At 35.8% G+C, this 20,481-nt stretch overlaps 1 protein-coding gene across 16 annotated transcripts in view; it reads right to left on the reverse strand.

Moving 5' to 3' along the window:
• RPS6KA6 (ribosomal protein S6 kinase A6) overlaps window positions 1-20,481 on the reverse strand; it is a 216,849-nt gene that overhangs the window by 153,571 nt on the left and 42,797 nt on the right. For 15 of the 16 annotated variants that reach the window (XM_072744751.1, XM_072744749.1, XM_072744756.1 and 12 more), the window contains one exon: window positions 9,222-9,281. In XM_072744751.1, coding sequence (XP_072600852.1) covers window positions 9,222-9,281 — 60 coding nt within the window. Of the gene's footprint in view, window positions 1-9,221; window positions 9,282-13,359; window positions 13,423-20,481 lie in introns of those variants that run through there. The other variant, XM_072744748.1, reaches the window with a different exon arrangement.

Here is a 20,481-nt window from a genome sequence, read left to right on the forward strand (position 1 = left end):
TTTTGAGTAGTTGGAGAAAAATAGTTATTAACTCTTTTTAAATGATTGGTAGAATACTCCTGAGAACCCAAATGGCCATAGACTCTTCTTTGTTGTGGGTTTTTTGATTACTGATTCAATTTCTTTTCTGGTTATGAATTTGCTCAAATTTTCTATTTTGTCCTGTTTCAATGTTGGTAGTTTATATGTTTCCAGGAATATATCCATTTCCTCCAGGTGCCCAATTTTTGGATGCATGCTTCTTCATAATATTCTCTTATAATTGTATTTCAGTGGTGCTGGTTGTGATCGTTCCTCTTTCATTAATGATTTTATCTGGGTACTTTCTTTTTGATAAGTCTTGCTACAGGTTTATCCATTGTAATTCTTTCAAAGAATAGGCTCCTAGTTACATTAATCTATGCTGCTGGTTTTTTTTTTTTATTTCTGTATCATGTGTTTTTGCTCTAATCTTTATTATTTCCCTTCTTCTACAGGATTTAGGTTTTATACACTCTTCCTCTTCTGGCTGCTTTAGGTGTACTGTTAGGTTATATACTTCAGATTATTCTTGCTTCTTGAGGTATGCCTGCATTGCTATACTATTTTTCTCAGAATACATATATTTTATCTTCTTGATTAGGTTTATTCCTAGGTTTCTTATGGTTGTAAGTGGGATAGATTCCTTCATTTATCTTTCTACTGCTTCATTAATTATGTACAGAAATGCAACAAATTTGAGTACCTTGATTTTATGTCCTGCAAATTTACTGAATTCTTTTATCAGTTTGAGCAATTTTTTGGTGGAGAATTTTGAGTTTATTTTATTTAAAGATTTTATTTATTCATGAGAGAGGCAGAGATACAAGCAGAGAGAGAAGCAAGCTCCATGCAGGGATCCTGATGTGGGACTTGATCCCAGGAATCCAGGATCAAGCCATGGGTCAAAGGCAGACGCTCAACCACTGAGACACACAGGCATCCCGTCTTTTGAGTTTCTACAAAGTATTATGTCATCTGCAAGTAGTGAAAGCTTGACTTCTTTCTTGCCAGTTTGGATGCATTTTATTTCTTTTTGTTGTCTGATTCCTGAGGTTAGGACTTCTAGTACTGTGTTAAATAACAGAAGTGAGAGTGGACATCCCTTTCTTGTAAGCTCTGTTTTTCTCCATTAAGGATGATTTTACCTGTGGATGTTTTCATATATGGCCTTTACTATGTTGAGATATGTTCCTTCTATCCTCATTTTTTCAAGGGTTTTTATCAAAAGTGGATGCTGTACTTTGCCAAATGCCTTTTCTCCATCTATTGACAGGATCATTAAGGTTCTTATTCTTTTGTTTGTTAATGTGGCATAACACGTTGATTGACTTGTGAATATGGAACCACCCTTCGAGCCCAGGAATAAATCCCACTTCATGTTGTTGAATGATTCCTTTAATGTACTGTTGAATTTAATTTGTTAGTATTTTGTTGAGAAATTTTGCAACTATGTTCATCAGAGATATTAGCCTGCTCCTTTTAGGTGGTGTCTTTGTCTCGTTTAGAAATCAGGGTAGTGCTAGCCTTACAGAATGGGTTTGGAAATTTTCCTTCCATTTCTATTTTTGGAAGTTTCAGAACAATAGGTATCAACTCCTCTTTAAATAACTAACTGGTAGAATTCCCCTGGGAAGCCATCTGGCCCTGAACTTATGCTTGTTGGTAGATTTTTGATTAGTGATTCAGTTTCTTTGCTGGTTATTGGCCTGCTAAAGTTTTGTATTTCTCCATTTCTTTGTTGACATTTCGTATGTTTTTGGAATTTATCTATTTCTTCACGATTGCCAAATTTGTTGGCATATTATGTTTTATAATATTCTCTTACAATTATTTGTATTTTTCTGGTATTGGTCATGATCTCCTCTTTCTCATTTGTGATATTATTTGGGTACTTTTTCTTTTCTTTGTGATAAATCTGGCTAGGGATTCATCCATTTCATTAATTATTTCAAAGAGCCAGTCTTCCTTTTTTTATTCTTTTTTTTTTTTGTTCTTTTTTTTATTGGAGTTCAATTTGCCAACATAAAGCATAACACCCAGTGCTCATCCTGCCAAGTGCCCCCCTCAGTACCCATCACCCAGTCATCCCAATCCCCTGTGCACCTCCCTTTCCACTACCCCTTGTTCATTTCCTAAAGTTAGGTGTCTCTCATGTTTTGTCACCCTCTCTGATATTTTCACTCATTTTCTCTCCTTTCCCCTTTATTCCCTTTCACTATTTTTTATATTCCCCAAATAAATGAGAGCATATAATGTTTGTACTTCTCCCTTTGATTTATTTCACTCAGCATAACACCCTCCAGTTTCATCCACGTCGAACCAAATTGTTGGTATTTGTCGTTTCTAATGGCTGAGTAATATTCCATTGTATATATATATATACCACATTTTCTTTATCCATTCATCTTTCGATGGACACCAAAAGATCTAAATATGAGACAAGAATCCATCAGAATACTAGAGGAGAACGCAGGCAACACCCTTTTTGAACTTGGCCACAGCAACTTCTTGCAAGATACATCCATAAAGGCAAGGGAAACAAAAGCAAAAATGAATTATTTGGACTTCATCAAGATAAAAACCTTCTTCACAGCAAAAGAAATAGTCAAGAAAACTAAAAGACAACCTACAGAATGGGAGAAGATATTTGCCAATGACCCCTAGTTTCATAGCTTTGTGGAACTTGTTGAGGGCTGATTTGTGACCCAGTATGTGATCTATCCTGCAGAATGTTGCATGTGCACTCCAAGATACTGTGTGTTCCGCTGCTTTAGGATGAAATGTTCTGAATATATCCATTAAGTTGATCTGGTCCAGCATGTCCTTCAAAGCTATTATTTCCTTGTTGATTTTCTGATTAGATAATCTGTCTATTGATATATGTAGGGTATTGAAGTCTCCTACTATTATTGTATTATTGTCAATGTGTTTTCTTATGTTTGTTATTCATTGATTTATATATTTCAGTGCTCCAAAGTTGGGGCATATTTACAATTGTTAGATCTTGTTAGATAACCCTTATATATTGATATACTGCCCTTCATCTCTTGTTATGATCTTTGGTTTAAAATCTAGTTTGATATAAGTATGGTTATTTTTATTTTCATTTGATGTCCATCACCATGATGATTCTCCATCCCCTCACTTTCAATCTGCAGGTGTCCATAGGTCTAAAATGAGTCTCTTTTAGGCAGCTTATAGATGGGTCTTGTTTTGTTTTGTTTTGTTTTGTTTTATGCAGTCTGATACCCTATAACTTTTGATTGTAGAATTTAGTTCATTTACATTGAAAGCGACTATTGATAGGAAATTAGTGCCATTGCATTGCCTGTAAAGTCAGTGTTTCTGGAGATTTCCTCTGTTCCTTTCTAGTCTCTCTTGCTTTTGGTCTTATTTTCCCACTCAAAGAGTCTCTTTTAATATTTCTTGCAGAGCTGGTTTAGTTGTTATGAACTCCTTTAGTTTTTGTCTGGGAAACTGTTTATATCTCCTTCTGTTCTGAAGGACAGTCTTGCTGGATAAAGTACTCTTGGATGCATATTTTTCCCATTCAACATGTTGAAGATATGCCACATTTCTGTGTAGAGATCTGCTGCTAACCTTATTTTTCTTTCCTTGTAAGTTAGGGACCTCTTTTGCCTTGCTCCTTTTAGGATTTTACCCTATATTTTGCAAATTTAACTATGATATATCTTGATGTTGGTTTTTGATCTTGTTGATCTTGATGGGCGTTCTCTCAACCTCCTGGATTTGGATGGCTATTTCCTTCCCCCAGATTAGGGAATTTTTCAGCTATGATTTCCTCAAATAAATCTTCTGCCCCTTTTTCCCTCTCTTCTGCTGAGACGCCTATGGTATGAATGTTATTATGCTTCATATAGTTGCTGAGCTCCCTAATTCTAGATTTGTGACCCAATATTTTTTCTTTCCCTCTTCTGCTTCAGTATTTTCAACAATTTAATCTTCTTTATCACTTATTTATTCTTATACTTGTTCACTCCTTGTAGTCATTATATCCTGTCAGTTTCACATCTCTGTTATAGCATTTTTTATTTTAGCTGGGCTAGACTTTAGGTCTTTTATCTCTGCAGAAATGGACTCCCTGATGTCTTCTATGCTTTTCTCAAACCCACCTAGTATCTTTGTGATTCTTGTTTTAAATTCTGGTTCTGGCATGTTTATTACATCTGTTTTGATGAGATCCCTATCCATGACTTCTTGTTCTTTCTTTTGGGATGAATTCCTCCATCTTGACATTTTGTCTAGTTCTCTGTCTTCTGTGTCTTAGGAAAGCCTATTCTGTTTCCTGCTCCTAAAAGTAGTGGCTCTATGAAGAAGAGGTCCTATACTGCTCAGGGCCTCATGCTTTAGGAAATACTTCTGGTGTATTCTGTGTGCACTCTACTATTGTGTTTTGGCTGCTCTTTCCCTCAAGTCATTGCCCTACAGAGTTTCTCTTTGCCTTTCTCATTTCCCCCAAGTGGGGAATGCTTGTCCCTTCTCCAGTGAGTGGCAAGTTTTAACTAGGTGTGTTTCAGTCTGCTTGTTAAAAGAGGCTAGTTCCTATTTCTCCTAGATCCTATTTCCCCTACAGCTTTTTTAGCACTCTATTGTCAGTAGACTGGTGTAAGTGGGCAATTTTTGCTGGTCTTCTGGCAGCAGGGTCCACTGATGCTCTGAGTTTGAGGCACACTTGCCCTAGTTAAAAAAAAAGTGCCTGCACAGTGCAGGGGAGTGGGCTTGATGTAAGTGGTTCAAGCCTCCACTATGGTTGATGTGCTGCTCACTGAAGTACATCCTTCCTGATGGGCATAGATAAAAATGGCATCAACCAGCTTTCTCATTTCTGAAGAGGAGATTTCATGCTAACAGCTATTCAGGAAGCCCTCTCAGAAGAGCAAACAATCTCCCCTAGTTTGTGCCATGCATCCCTTAGATCCCTGCCTTTACCCTGTCTTTTTCTGAGCCTTCTGCCAATTTGGTTGCACAATGCTCCTGTATTTTATCTCAGGTATGCCAGTTTGGTTTCAAAATTCCAAATTTTAGGGACCTGGCACTTCACAGACCCTCAATGATCCTCCAGGAGAGGGTCTCATTGCACTAGCTGGTGTAGGTTTTTTTCCAGAAGGTCAGTGACAGGAACATGTAGGGGCTTGGAATTTATGGTAAAAACACAGCAAAAAGTTAGCATCCAGGTTAGCTGCCCTCGGTGGGAGCCTCAGTTCCTATACTAATAAACAGGCTTGCTCAGTGGTGCCCACGTGCTCTTTTGTCCCTGTAGAGGCAGTGCCACCTCTCCCAAATGCACTTAAAGAAGGAGAACTGCCTCTCCCAGTGAGATTCTCAGCTCCTCAAACTGCAATGGCCACTCCTGGGTCTCTCCCTTCCTTCTCCACAGGAGCACCTCTATGCCCACCAGGCTCCACACTAGTGATGGCAGACTTCTAAAACCTCAGACATTGAGCAACACTGCTTGTAAAAACTTGTGATAATCAGCCCCTCTTGTTTTTCTTGTTAATTGTTTGGTGGGGGAGAGTGTTTTTTGCACAATGCCTTGAGCCTACTCTCTCTCTCTCTCTCTCTCTCTCTTTACCTCTCTCTCCCCCCCCCTCCTTGATCAGGTCTCCCTTCCCTATGCATCATCCTGATTTTTTTGTTCCTCAAATGACATCTGCACATTTCCTACCCTCCACAATGTGGCGTCTTTTCTCCTTCTATTTACTCAGGTTTTTCTCTCAGTCCTCAGATCAATTTCCTGTATGTTCAGAAGGATTTGATAATTATTATCTAGCTGTGTTTTTAAGATAAGGCAAGCCTGGGGCACCCCTACTACTCTGCCATCTCAACTCGCAAAGGGTCAAATTATTTTTAAATGCTAAATGAATACAAAGCAGTAGTAAAAACCAATTTTTCAAGGGGAAAAATATTGAAGAGCATCAAGGATAAATGTCTAGAATGGAAAGAGAAATAAAGGAGGGAAAAATCTACCCTAAAAGAATCAGCACCCCCCAACTTAAAGGATTTCCTACTTATAGCTACACATGAGTTTAAGTCAAGTACACTTGTAAAACAATATTTCTTAAAGGATCCTTAACAGAGATGTATGTCAAGAACGGTTTCTAAAATTAGAAATGTAGGGCCTCAAAGTATCAGGAAATCAGTTTTTTATGTACATTTTCAATTAAATGTAACCTTTACATTTCTGGGTAATAAAAATATCTTTCAATTTAGAGACTAAACATAATTCTGATGTTGTGAAAATCAAATTAACATAAATCTAACTGTTAAATGATTCTTCTTCTGAAATTCCTAAAACATTGGTAGCATTAAAATATTTAATTAACTTGAGGAAGTCATAACCATTCCATACAAACTTTAATAGTAAATATGAGTGGATCATAAACTACCAAATATATCTCTAATTATTTTGACAACATAAAATAATTCATGTTAGTAATCTACTAAAGAAGAATAATAACATCTATTTTTTCTATCCTGGACATTACTGGGAGAAATAGGGAACTAGATACTGAAATATAATATCAAATATCTTCTATCACTGACCTGCTACTTAATACTTAACCAAATATGAATACTGTATTGAGAAATGGAAAAATTCATTATTATAATCTGGACATATTAAAATTATACAAACTATAGTTTTGTTAATCAGATGGCGATAATATATACATTATATAAATTAAGTAAATTGCTTCCCATATCTCATATATATGTATATATGAGACAGAGAGTTTTAACTGAAAAAAAGGGTCAGAAGACCATGAAAGTCCAAAGCTATAAGTGAGATGAAGTGGATTAGTTGCCTAAAACAGTCAATAACAAAACAGCATCAGGCAACATAGGCAATACCTAAGTTCAGATTTAAAGAATACTGTTTAAAGAATTTATGCATCACAGGGCAATCTCTACAACCCTTCATTATTAAAAAATAAAAAAGGGGCAACCAGAAAAAAACACAGTTCTCGGCATCACACTGGAACAGGCAAACATATCCCCAAAAATCCTATATATGAAAACATTAAACAAAGAGATAAATTTATAGGGTTAGTGTTTCTTATCACTCATATGATTTAACTGATACCAAATGAGCACCTGAACCATCACACAGTAAATGTACATTATTTTAAAAGTTTAGATACCACTCTAATAAAAAAAAATTACATAACTCAGAATATAAACTAAATCAAATCCTGGGGCTTCTGGGTGGCTCAGTTGGTTAAGCATCGTCAGTTCAGGTCCTTCCTTCCTCTCTGCTCAGCCAGGAGCCTGCCTCTCCCTCTCCCTCTGCCTGCTATTCCCCCTGCTTGTTTGTTCCTCTCTTCCTCTCAATAAATGAATGAATGAATGAATGAATGAATGAATAAATAAAATCTTTCTTAAAAACTAAATCAAATCCTTATAACTGATTCTAGGTCTCTAATTCTCCAAAACTTCAGATTTCCCTTTCTAGCCACTAAAGGTGACTGTCTAACTTAGATCATCAATCACTGTATATTTTTATTGTCTTTCCATTAGAAGTATACCTCTTGATTCTTCCTTTTTAAAAATTAGATGGTAAATATTTGATAATATCTCTATATACACATCTATGTGTTTATGTTGGCTATATATGTATATATGTCCACTTGCACACACATATGTTTTTTTCTGCCTCTTGTGGTGTGGAGCATGGTATTTCCCTGTGAAATTATTAATTCTCAAATTTACCTTTCCTATTGCCTTTTGTATTTTCCAGTTATACTTTACCTTCTATAAACTAGTAACATAAGTACCATACTTCCTAGTACATATGGTCTATAGATAAAGCTTTAGATGATTTTGATGGAAATTTACATTTAGATGTACTCAAATTTAAGTTATTATTAAGTTAACATTAAGCAAATTGCAAAAGCCATAAGGACATTTTATCTCTTGTTAATCAGAACTAAGGTTATTGTTATATTATCACAGTCTGCAGAGACAGTGAATTTTTACATAGAATACTTCAAAGAAGAATCTTGGACAAACCCAATTTAAATATCTCTCCTGGTCCTATCTGAAAAAAATCCTCTTATAAACCAGCTTGGAGGGAAAAGAGGACATCAAGGTTGATTTTATACATAACTAAATAAGAAAAGGATGATGTCTTCCTTATTTTCCACATCTTTTAGTCTACACAATACACAGATGACTTAACATGAGGTACACTGGGCCATAAGTCTTACTTCTGCTACTTGTTATTTTGATGACCTTGTATAAATCACAACCTCTCGAGGTCTCAAAAGACTTACCTATACAATGAGATTATTCAAAATATTATCTCTGAGGCTCCTTCCAGCTTAAACACCTATAATTTTGTGAAAAAGTCCATTTAAATGACAATTATAAAATAAAATAAATGTGAATGTTCATCTTAGATCCTTCTTGAAATCTTAAGAACACTGTTTTGTAAAACTAGATCTTGTACAGTGAGGGACTAGTACATAGGCTTAGCATAGAATGGCCCAATACCTGAGTGGTCTTTATGTATTTTTTAAAAAGATTTTATTTATTTATTCATGACAGACACAGAGAGAGAGAGAGAGAGGCAGAGAGGCATAGGCAGAGGGAGAAGCAGGCTCCATGCAGGGAGCCCGATGTGGGACTCAATCCCGGTTCTCCAGGATCACATCCCGGGCTTAAGGCAGCGCTAAACCGCTGGGCCACCTTGGTGGGCGGGGCCAGGGTGGCCCAGCTGAGTGGTCTTTAAAACTAGTTAGAAAATTCTGAAACAATTTAGATGTAATAATTTCTCAAAGCCAGGAAATGGATTTTAAATGAACTCAGGTTAAATATTACTACATTAGATCTCTTTTCTACCATAAAGTTGAAGGTAATCTTATTTTGTTTAATTTTGATGATTCTGTATTTAAGCAACCCAGTTACTTATATACTAGTAAGTAGAATTTTCATTCATTACCCTTAAAATGGGGGAACTTCATGGCATGTAAATTATGCCTCAATACATTTGTCTTAAACTTCACATGTAAAATTTTCTGACAAGAAAAACTATATTTTTAAATGCTATTTTTATAATTGAATTTGCTTATTATTAACTTACCTCAATAATTTTTTAAATTGACAGATTATTTTCTCCTTTCCCATTGTTCTCTTCCTTATATTTTAAAAATGTAGCATAATGAGTCAATCAAAGTACTTACTTGGCAAGAATCTACTTCTTCCTCTTCCATTGGCTCATCAACCATTTGAAGACCATTCACCTGAAAAATATTGTAAATTATTTTCAAGATGTTATTTAAGTAATCTCTATACCCAACATGGGGCTTGTACTTACAACCCCAAGATTAAGAGTGCATGCTTTACCGACCTAGCTAGCCAGGTAGGTGCCCCATCTGCCAATTTTTAAAATTGTTTTGTTTTGTTAGTTTCTTGTAATTGACTTGTATGAGTTCTTTCTATATTTTGGATATTAATCCCTTATCAGATATATGATTTGGAACTACATTGTCCTTTCACTACATTGCTTTATTCATTCTTTGATGGTTTCCTTTGCTGTGTGGAAGCTTTTTAATTTGAATTAGTCCCATCTGTTTATTTTTGCTTCCCTTGCCTTTGGAGTCAGATCCAAAAAAACATATCGCTAAAACTGGTATCACAGAGATTACCATCAAAGTTTTCTTCTAGGATTATGGTGTCTTGTCTTACAGTCAAGTCTTTATTCCATTTTGAGTTAATTTTGTATATAGTGTAAGAGTGTTCCACTTTCATTCCTTGCAGGTAGCTGTCAAGTTTTCCCAACATCATTTATTAAAGAGACTGTATTTTCTCCATTGTATATTCTTGCCACCTTTGTCATAAATAAATTGACTATATCATGGTGGTTTTACTTCTGGAATCACTGTTCCATTGATCAATGTGTCTATTTTTACACCATTACCATACTGTTTTGATTACTATAGTTTTGCAATACAGTTTAAAATTGGGGTGCATGGGGGCCCTTGGGTGGCTTAGTTGGTTAAGCATCTGCCTTTGGCTCAGGTCATGATCTCCAGGTTCTAGGATCAAGCCCCATGCTAGGCTTCCTGTTCAGTCAGGAGTCTGCTTCTCTCTCTCCCTCTGCCCCTCCCCACCACTTTTTCTCTACTTTCTCTCTCTTGCTCTCTCTCTCTCATAGGTAATTTTTTAAAAAACAAATAAAATAAATAAATAAATAAATAAATAAATAAATAAATAAATAATAAATAAATAAATTCAGGGTGCATGATACCTCCAGCTTTGTTCTTTCTCAACACTGTTTTTGGCTTTTCAGGTTTTTTTCGGGGGGGGGACCTATACAAATCTTAGGATTATTTGTTTAGTTCTGTAAAAAATTTCAGTTTAATTTTAATAGGGACTACATCAAATCTATAGTTTATTTGGCATAGTTTGGACAGTTTAATAATATTAATTCTTCCAATCCATGAACAGAGAATATCTTTCCACTTGTTTCTTCTTCAATTTCTTTCATCAATACTGAATATTTTCCAGTATACAGGTCTTCACCTCCTTGGTTAAATTTATTTCTATTTTACTCATTTGATGCTATTGAAAATGGAGTTGTTTTCTTGATTTCTTATTCACTCTGATAGTTTTGTGATGGAGTCCTTAGGGTCTTCTATATATAGCATCATGTCATCTGCAAATAGTGACAATTTCACTTCTTTCTTTCCAATATGAATGATTTTATTTCTTCTACTTGCCTACTTGCTGTGGTTAGAACTCCCAATACTATGTTGAATAAAAGTAAGGATAATAGTCATCCTTTTTTTGTTCCTGATCTTAAAGGAAAAGCTTTCAACTTTTCACTATTGAATATTAGCACTGAGTTGGTTATATATGGCCTTTATTGTATTGGCTCACATTACCTCAATACCTACTTTACTGACAGTTATCATAAATGAATGTTGAATATTGTCAAATGCTTTTTCTGCATCTACTGATAGGATTATGTGATTTTTATCTTTCATTATGTTAATGCAATGTATCATGTTGATTTATTTGTAGATGTTGAATTATCCCTGCATCCTTGCACCACATGGTCATGATGTATAATCCTTTTTTAAAAAGATTTTATTTATTTGAGAAAGAGAAAGCATGACAGATGGAGGGGTAGAGGAACCAGCAGATGCCTCTAAGTGGGGAATCCATATGAGACTTGATATTAGGACCCCAAGATCATGACCTGAGCCAAAGGCATATGCTTAACCAATGTGGCCACCCAGGCACCCCCTTTATTAATTTTTTTTAAGATTTATTTAAGAGGGAGAAAGTACATGTGAAGGAGGATCAGATGGAGAGGGAGAGAGATTCTCAAGTAGATTCTGCACTGAGTGCTGAGCCAGATGCTGGGCTCAATCTCATGACCTCGAGATCACAACGTGAGCCAAAATCAGGAGCCAGAAACACAACTGACAGTGCCACTCAGGCACCTCATATAATCCTTTTAATGTATTGCTGAATTCAGTTTCAAATATTTTGTTAAGAGTTTTGGCATTCATTTCATTAGGGATATTGACCTATATTTTTTTTAAGTCTATGTGTCTGGTGTTGGTATCAGGTTAAAACTGTTCTTGGAAAATGAATAAGGAAGCTTTCCCACTGCATTGATTTTTGGAAGGGTTTGAGGGTAGGTAGTAAGTATTCTTTGAATGCTGTTTTCATTTATCTCTAGGTACTCTATTTCCCTTTGATTTTTTTCCTATGACTTTGTAGTTGTCCAGCAGTATGTTGTTTAATCTCCATGTATTTGTAGTTTTTCCAGTTTTCCTCTGGTAATTGATTTTTAGATCTATACCACTGTGGTCAGAAAAGATGCTTCATATTATTCTGTTCTTCTTCAATTTATTGAGATGTGTTTTGTAGCCTAATACATAATCCACCTGGAGAATGTTTCATGTGCACTTCAGAAGAATGTGTATTCTGCTGCTTTTGGATGGAATGTTCTATATATATATTAAATTATCTAGTCTAATGTATTAAATGTATTAGTCTAATGATCATTAAATTATCTAGTATCTAGTCTAATGATCATTGAAGAAAAATGTAGTCTTACTGAAACAAGGTTTCACATATGTCTGGATATGATCTATCCATTGATGTAACTGGCATGTTAAAATCCCTATTATTATATTGCTGTCAATTTCTTCATTTAATAATTTATCCCTCTTAACATTTACATATTTAGGGGCTCCTGACTTGGGTGCATATATAAGTATTAGATCTTCTTGCTGGATAGACACCTTTATCATTATGTAGAGCCTCTCTTTGTTGTTCACTACAATCTTAGTTTGTTTAAAGATTTTATTTATTTATCCATGAGAGACACATACACAGAGAGGCAGAGACACAGGCAGAGGGAGAAGCAGGCTCCATGCAGGGAGCCTGACACGGGACTAGATCCTGAGTCTCCAGGATCACACCCTGGTCCAAGATGGTGCTAAACCACTGAGCCACCCAGGCTTCCCTACAATCTTTATTTCAAAGTCTCTGTTGCCTGATATGAGCAGAACTATACCACCTTTCTTTTCATTTCCAGTTTCATGAAGAATTTTTTCCCATCTTTGCACTTTCAGTCTCTGTGTGTCCTTAATTCTGAAGTAAATCTCTCATGGAAGGAATATAGACATGACTTTTTGCTTTATCTTGTTTTTGTTATTTTAACATATTAAGCCATTCTATTTCTTTTGATTAGAGGAATTAATCCATTTACATTCAAATTATTGATAGGTATGTACTTACTGCCATTTTGTTCAAAGTTTTCTGGTTGTTTTTGTGGTTCCCCTATGTTCCTTTCTTCTTTTTCTCCTTCTTTCCTTGTGGTTTGATGGCATTCTTTAGTGTTAATGTGTAGATTCCTTTCCCATTTTCTTTAGTATTTGCTATATGATTTTGCATTGTGGCTATCAGGAGGTTCACATATATGATTCTACGTAAATAAGTCTATTTTAAGTTGACAGCAATTTACATTGGAACATGTTCCACAACTCTACATTTTTACTCCTACACTACTTTTTTGTGTTTATTGACGCAAAATGAACAACCCTTTTAGAATTTTTATTTTAAAAAAGTAAGAGTTTTATTCAACCTCCAGTTAGGACTGTCTGGTATACACAATCTTCTTCACAAAGGAGAGAGTGCTTCAGTAAGGGAACATTTGGTATAGGATTATATATATATTTTTTTACATAAACAGTTACAAATTATTACACAAAGAACTTTTCAGAAAGTTGTAGACTTTAGTTTCTAGTATAGGCTGGGCTATATGACTTTAATCTTGTGGAAACCAGGGATGTTTCTCACCTTTTCTTATCTTTTGTGTTCAGAATGCTCCCATTTGGTTATTTTTTTTAATGCAGCAGATATGTGCTTGGGCCAGAAACAGAACCCAGGCTTTGAGGTTTTGCCAAATCATTTTGACCTTGGTAACAAAGTATAGCTTCTGTGAGAGCCTAGGGCCAGAGATTACAAACATTAAAAGGTGAAAACTTCTTTTATCAGATTTTGCAATATGGTTATCATGAGGTTCATATATATGATCCTGTGTATATAACCATCTATTTTAAGATATTAGCAACTTTTATTTAAAAACATAACATAACTCCATTTTTAGTCCCCACTCCACATTTTATGGTTTTTTTTTTTTTAATTTTTTTTTTATTATTTATTTATGATAGTCATACAGAGAGAGAGAGAGGCAGAGACACAGGCAGAGGGAGAAGCAGGCTCCATGCACCCGGAGCCCGAAGTGGGATTCGATCCCGGGTCTCCAGGATCGCGCCCTGGGCCAAAGGCAGGCGCCAAACCGCTGCGCCACCCAGGGATCCCCATTTTATGGTTTTGATGTAACTTTTTACATCTTTTTATCCTCTATACCCCATAACTAATGATTGTAGTTTTAATTAACTATGTTTTCCTCCTAATCTTCATAAGTTTATGTGACTTAACCATTATATTTATATATTTGTTAGTGAGATTTTTACTTTTGTATGTTTTCTTGTTGTTAACTACTGCCATTTCTTTTCAGAGTAAAGAAACCCCTTTGATATTTCTAATAAGGCTGATTTAGCAATGAGGAAATCCTCTAGCTTTTGCTCGTCTGGAACCCTCTTTATCTTTCCTTCAAAGTGCTGCAATGATAATCTTCCTGGGTAATATATTCTTACTTGGACTTTTTTTTTCCTTTCAGTACTTTGAAAATGTTACTTTGAAACTTTCTGGCTTTCAATGTTTCCATTGAGAAATCTACTGATAACCTTATGAGATAGCCTTTGTATGTAACACATTGTTTTCTCTTGCTGCTTTTAAGATTTTTCTCTTTATATTTAACTTTTGACACTTTAATTATAATGCATCTTGGTGTGGCACTCTTTAGGTTCATTCTATTCGGAATTCTCTGGGATTCCTGGATCTGACGTCTGTTTCCTTCCCTACATTAGGGGAATTTTTAGCCATTATTTCTACAAATAAATTTTCTGCCCCCCTTTCTAACTCTCTTCCCCTTCTGAGACCTCTATAATGTGAGTGTTATGCTGCTTGATATTCTGTCAGAAGTCTATTAAGCTATCTTCATATTTATTGTTATTGTGTTTTCTTTTTTTTTTTTAATGATAGTCACAGAGAGAGAGAGAGAGAGAGGCAGAGACACAGGCAGAGGGAGAAGCAGGCTCCATGCACCGGGAGCCTGACGTGGGATTCGATCCCGGGTCTCCAGGATCGCGCCCTGGGCCAAAGGCAGGCGCCAAACCGCTGTGCCACCCAGGGATCCCGTTATTGTGTTTTCTAATTCCTGCTCTGTCCAGGTGAGTTCCATTGCTTTACCTTCCAGCTCACTGATCTGTATTACTATTTTATCTAGTCTGCTGTTGCACCACTCCTGTTTATTTTTAAGTGCAGTTATTCTTCAGTTCTGTGACTTCTGTTTGGTACTTTGTTTTCTATCTCTTTGCTGAAGTTCTGTGTACATCCATTCTTCTCCAAAGAACAGTGTGCTCCTTTGTGAACATTACTTTGAATTCTTTATCACGTAGGTACCTTATCTCCATATTATGAGTCTTTTTTGAGGCTTTGTCCTTTTCTTTCATTTGGAACATATTTCTCTGTATTTGCATTTTAATGAAATTTAAAATTAATTAAAAATTAATGATTTTCATTTTTAAAATTAAAATTAATGTATGCATTTCTATATAACATCCAGTTCTCTCAGCCTCAAAGAAGTGGCCTTGAGTAGGTGACAATCCTTCTTGTTCAATCTTCCCTAGTTCTTCAGTTGTCTCTTGAACCTCTATGATGGTCTAAACCACCTGATTTAATCTTTATATGCCCCATCGCTGAGAGTATGTCAAGACGTGCCAATAATCTAAGTGGATGAACCTCATTTAGCACCTAGTTTCAGGATGGCTGGAAGCCAGATCCTCAAGTAGCAGCTTTTAATGTGTGCAAATATATACAGTTGTCTGGAGCCATAACCATAAATCCCTGTTGGCTTCGGGACCAGGAGATCTGGAGGTGTCCCTTGGATGACAGATGTAATCAGGGCTCCAGGTGAGTGTATAAGCTCTTTTCTAGGAAGTCTTATTAAGCTGTAGCAAAGCCAAGGGTGTGTGCAACCTGCTACTTTCCTGCTTATATTTCTTGGGTGTGTCCTCTTAGCCTATAGATATGTGGGTAACCAGAAAACCTGTCCTTATGCTGAAGCTCCAGGCTAGATAAATGAGCCCTTATACAGGAAAACCGGGGCTATGTTTCAGTCTGCTCTATGTGTAGTGCCCTGAGGCCTGCTAAATGCTCTTTCCAATTGTTACAGTTCCATGAAGCTCTCAAATTCCAACCCTCTTGGCCACCAGGGCCAGGCAATGAACTGCTGATCCCTGTGTGGACTGCATACTCCTACTGGCTTTAGCAATGCAGCTAAAGAATATAGTGGGTGGGGCATATTTCAGGCTTCAGAAGGTAAATGTTGGAAACATGTCTTCAGGCACCTACAGGCTTCAACAATTCAGAGAGTCTTTGTGAATACACACATAGGATTCAGGCTGGGAACTGGAGGATGCTGTGACAACTCATGCTCATTTTATTGTTTCCTCTCTTTTAACCAGGTAAAATTGGTATATAACAGTCTATTAGTTCAGGTATACACCAAATATATTTGATATTTGCATACACTATAAAAATGATCACCAAAATAAGTTTAGCTCCCATACATCACTATATAATTGACCTTCCTCATACTTTTTTGCCTACATCCAACTCCCCTCCCCTTTGATAATCTACAATCTCTCTATGTCTATGAATTTTGGTTCACTCATTTGTTTTATAGATTCCACATATAAGTGAGATCACATGGGATTTGTCTTTTACTTATTTTACTTATTATGATACCATCAATGGCTATCCATGTTGTCAAAAATTATAAGATTTCCTTAATTTTTATGACTCATCAGTATTTCAAGGTATATATATGTATAGGACAATCTCTTCAATAAATGGTTTTGAGAAAACTGGACAGCCATATTCAGGTCATCCATAGGTGACACTTACCCATTCATCTTTATCCATTCATCCATAGATGACACTTAGGTTGATTTGGTATCTTGGCTACTATAAATAACACTGCAATGAACATAGGGGTGCATGTATCTTTTTGTATTAGTACTTGTTTTCTTTAAATAGATACCCAGACGTGGAATAGTGGAATAATATGGTAATTTTATTTTTAATTTGAGGAAGCTCCATACTGCTTTTCATAGTGACTACACAAATCTACATTTCCACCAAGAATATATGAGATTACCTTATCAACATTATCTCTCCAATGCATGTTGTATCATCTTTTTGATAATTGCCATTCTGACAGGTATGAGATTATATCTCATTGTGGTTCTGATGTGCATTTCCCTGATGATTAGTAATGTCGAGCATCTTTTCATGGGCCTGTCGGCCATCTGTATGCATTCTTTGGTAATTGTTCAGATCCTCTGCCCAGTTTTAAACAAATTTTTTCTTGTTATTGAGTTTTATGAATTCTTTATATATTTTGGATATTAGCCCCTTACTGGATATATGATTTGCAAATATTTTCTCCCGTTCAGAAACTTACCATTTTTTTTTTAATCTTTTCCTTCACTGTGCAGATCCAAATAAATATCTCCAGGAGCAAAGTCATGGAGCTTGCCCCCTGTTTTCTCCTAGGAGTTTTATGATTTTTGGTCATATACTGAAGATGTTAATCCATCTTGAGTTAAATTTTGTGTATGGTGGCAGACAGAAGTCTTGTTTCATTCTTTTACATATGGCTGTCCAGTTTTCTCAAAACCATTTATTGAAGAGATTGTCCTTACACCATTGTATATTCTTGGCTCCTTTTTCACAAATTAATTGACCATATATGTGTAGGTCTATATAACAGCTCCCTATTCTGTTGCATCTATTATCCATTTTTATGGTAATAGGACATTGATTTGATTACTATAATTTTATAATATAGTTTGAAGTAAAAAAAAATGAGATTCCTTCAGCTTTGTTCTTTCTCAAGATTGCTTTGACTACATGGGGTCTTTTGTTGTTCCATATAAATTTTAATAGTATTTCTTCGAGTTTGGTGGCAATACAATTGAATTTTGATAAGGATTGCACTGAGTTTGTAGATTTCTTTGAGTGGTATGGACATTTAACAATATTAATTCTTCCAGTCCATAAGCACAAATTATATTCCCATTTATCTTTGTTTTCAATTTCTTTCATCACTGTCTTATAGTTTGCAGTGTACAGGTCTTTCACCTCCTTGCAAAAATTTATTCCTATTTTATTCCCTTTAATGCCAATGTAAATTGGATTGTTTTCTTAATTTTTCTTTCTGGCAGTTATTAGTGTATAGAAACACAACAAATTTCTGCATATTGCTCTTGTATCCTGCAATTTTACTGAATTTATTTATTAGTTCTAATAGTTTTTTGGTGGAGTTAGGGTTTTCTTTTTTTTAAGATTTTATTTATTCATGAGACACAGAGAGAGAGAGAGAGAGAGAGAGAGAGAGAGAGAGAGACAGGCAGAGGGAGAAGCAGGCTCCATGCAGAGAGCCCCACGTGGGACTTGATCCTGGGTCTCCAGTCTCACGCCCTGGGCTGAAGGCAGGCGCTAAACTGCTGAGCCACCCGAGCTGTCCTGAGGTCTTCTATAGATAGTATCACGCTATCTGCAAATAGTGACAGTTTTACTTCTCCCCTTCAACTTCTATACCATTTCTTTCTTTTTTCTTACCTAACAGCCATGTCCAAACTCCCAACATTATGTTAATAAAAGTGATGGAAGTGTGTATACTTGCCTTGTTCCTGATCTTAATGGAAAAGCTTTTAGCTTTTCATCACTGAGTATGATGCTTGCAATGGTTTTGACACCACATATGGCCTTTATCATGTTGAGGTACATTCCCTGTATATCCACAGTATTTAGTTTTTTTCATACATAAGTGTTGAATTAAAAACAAAGTTCTGTATCTATTGAGAGGATCACATGATTCTTTCAGTGTATTGTTGAAGTCAATATCCCTGGTGAACTTAGTTGCATCCCTGGAACCAGTTTTACTTGAGGATAGGTTTTAACATGAGTTGCAATCATCTTTGAATGTTTGGTAGAATTAACAGTGAAGATCTCTGTCCCTAGAACTTTTCTATTGTTCTTTGTCTGTATCTCATTTATTTCCATTCTAGTCTTTATTATTTCATTCCTAACTTCTGCTTTGTTTGCTCTTTTTCCATTACCTTTAGGTGAAAGTTAAATTATTAACTTGATATTTTTCTTTTTCCATCACTATGAATTTCTAGAAATGCTTTTACTATTTCTCATAGATTTTGATAAGCTGTATTTCCATTTTCATTTGTTCAATTTTTCCCCTTAAATGTATTCAGTGACCCATTGGTTGTTCAGTAGCATAATGTCCACATATTTGTGATTTTTCCCATTTTCTTTAATTGAGTTCTAATTTCATACCATCCTGGTCATAAAAGATGTTTACTATAATTTCAAGTCTTCTTGAGTATATTGGAACTTGTTTTGTGGCCTAACATGTGATCTATCCTGAAGAACATATGCACTTGAGAACAAAGTGTATTCTACTGCTTTTGGATGGTATGTGGCATATATATCTATTAAATCAATTCAGTTTAATGGTTCTTTTAAGAGTATTGCTTATTCATTGCCGTTTCTGTCTAGATAATCTATCCTTTGAAGTGGGGTATTAGAGTCCCCTACTATTATTGTGTGCTGTGATTCTCCCTTTAGGTCTGTCAGTATTTGCTTTTTATATTTACATACTCCTAATGTGGGTGCATAAATATTTACAAATGTTATATCCTCTTGTTGGATTGACCCTTTCATCATTATGTAATGTACTTCTTTGACTTTTATTAGTCTTTGTCTCAAGACATTTTTGTCTCATGAATATAGTTACACCAGCTTTCTTTTCATTTCCATTTTTATTTATTTTTTCCATCTCTTCACTTTAGGACTGTGTGTGTCGTTAGAACTTAAATGAATATCCTGTGGCAATATAGAGATGAATCTTGTGTTTTAATCCATCCATACCACTCTTATCTTTTAACCTTCATACTAGCTTATAAGTGGTTAATCCACTACCTTACTATATATATGCCTTTACCAAGGAGGTTGTTTTTTTCATGTTTTATTGTTATTAGTGTCTTTTATTTTCAACTTAGAGAAGATCCTTTTACATTTCTTGTAAGACCAGTTCATTGGTGGTGATCTGCTTTAGCTGTTCCTTTTCTGGAAAATGTTTTCTCTCTCATTCAGTTCTGAGTTATAGCCTTGCCAAGGGATCCCTGGGTGGCGCAGCAGTTTGGCGCCTGCCTTTGGCCCAGGGCACGATCCTGGAGACCCGGGATCGAATCCCACGTCAGGCTCCTGGTGCATGGAGCCTGCTTCTCCCTCTGCCTGTGTCTCTGCCCCCCTCTCTCTCTCTCTGTGACTATCATAAATAAATAAAAATTAAAAAAAATTACTATAGCCTTGCCAAATAGAGTATTCCTGGCTGGAAGTTTTCTCCTTTTAGCACTTTGAATTTATCATGCCACTCCCTTTTGGTCTGCTGGGTTCTGTGCAAAAATGAGGCCACAGAATTATGGAAGTTCCCTTGCACCTAACAACTTGTTTTTCTCTTGCTGCTTTTAAGATACTTTTTCTTTGGGGTGCCTGGGTGGCTCAGTGGTTAAGCATCTGCCTTCAGTTCAGTGTGTGGTCCCTGAGTGCTGGGATCGAGTCCCACATCAGGCTCCCCTTAAGGCGCTTGCTTCTCCCTCTGCCTGTGTCTCTGCCTTTCTCTCTCTGTCTCTCAGGAATAAATAAATAAAACCTTTTTTTAAAAAAAGACACTTTTTCTTTAACTTTTGACATTTAATTATATTGTATCTC

This window comes from Vulpes vulpes, chromosome X (assembly GCF_048418805.1).
Source record: "Vulpes vulpes isolate BD-2025 chromosome X, VulVul3, whole genome shotgun sequence".
In the NCBI taxonomy this organism is placed as follows: domain Eukaryota; kingdom Metazoa; phylum Chordata; class Mammalia; order Carnivora; family Canidae; genus Vulpes; species Vulpes vulpes.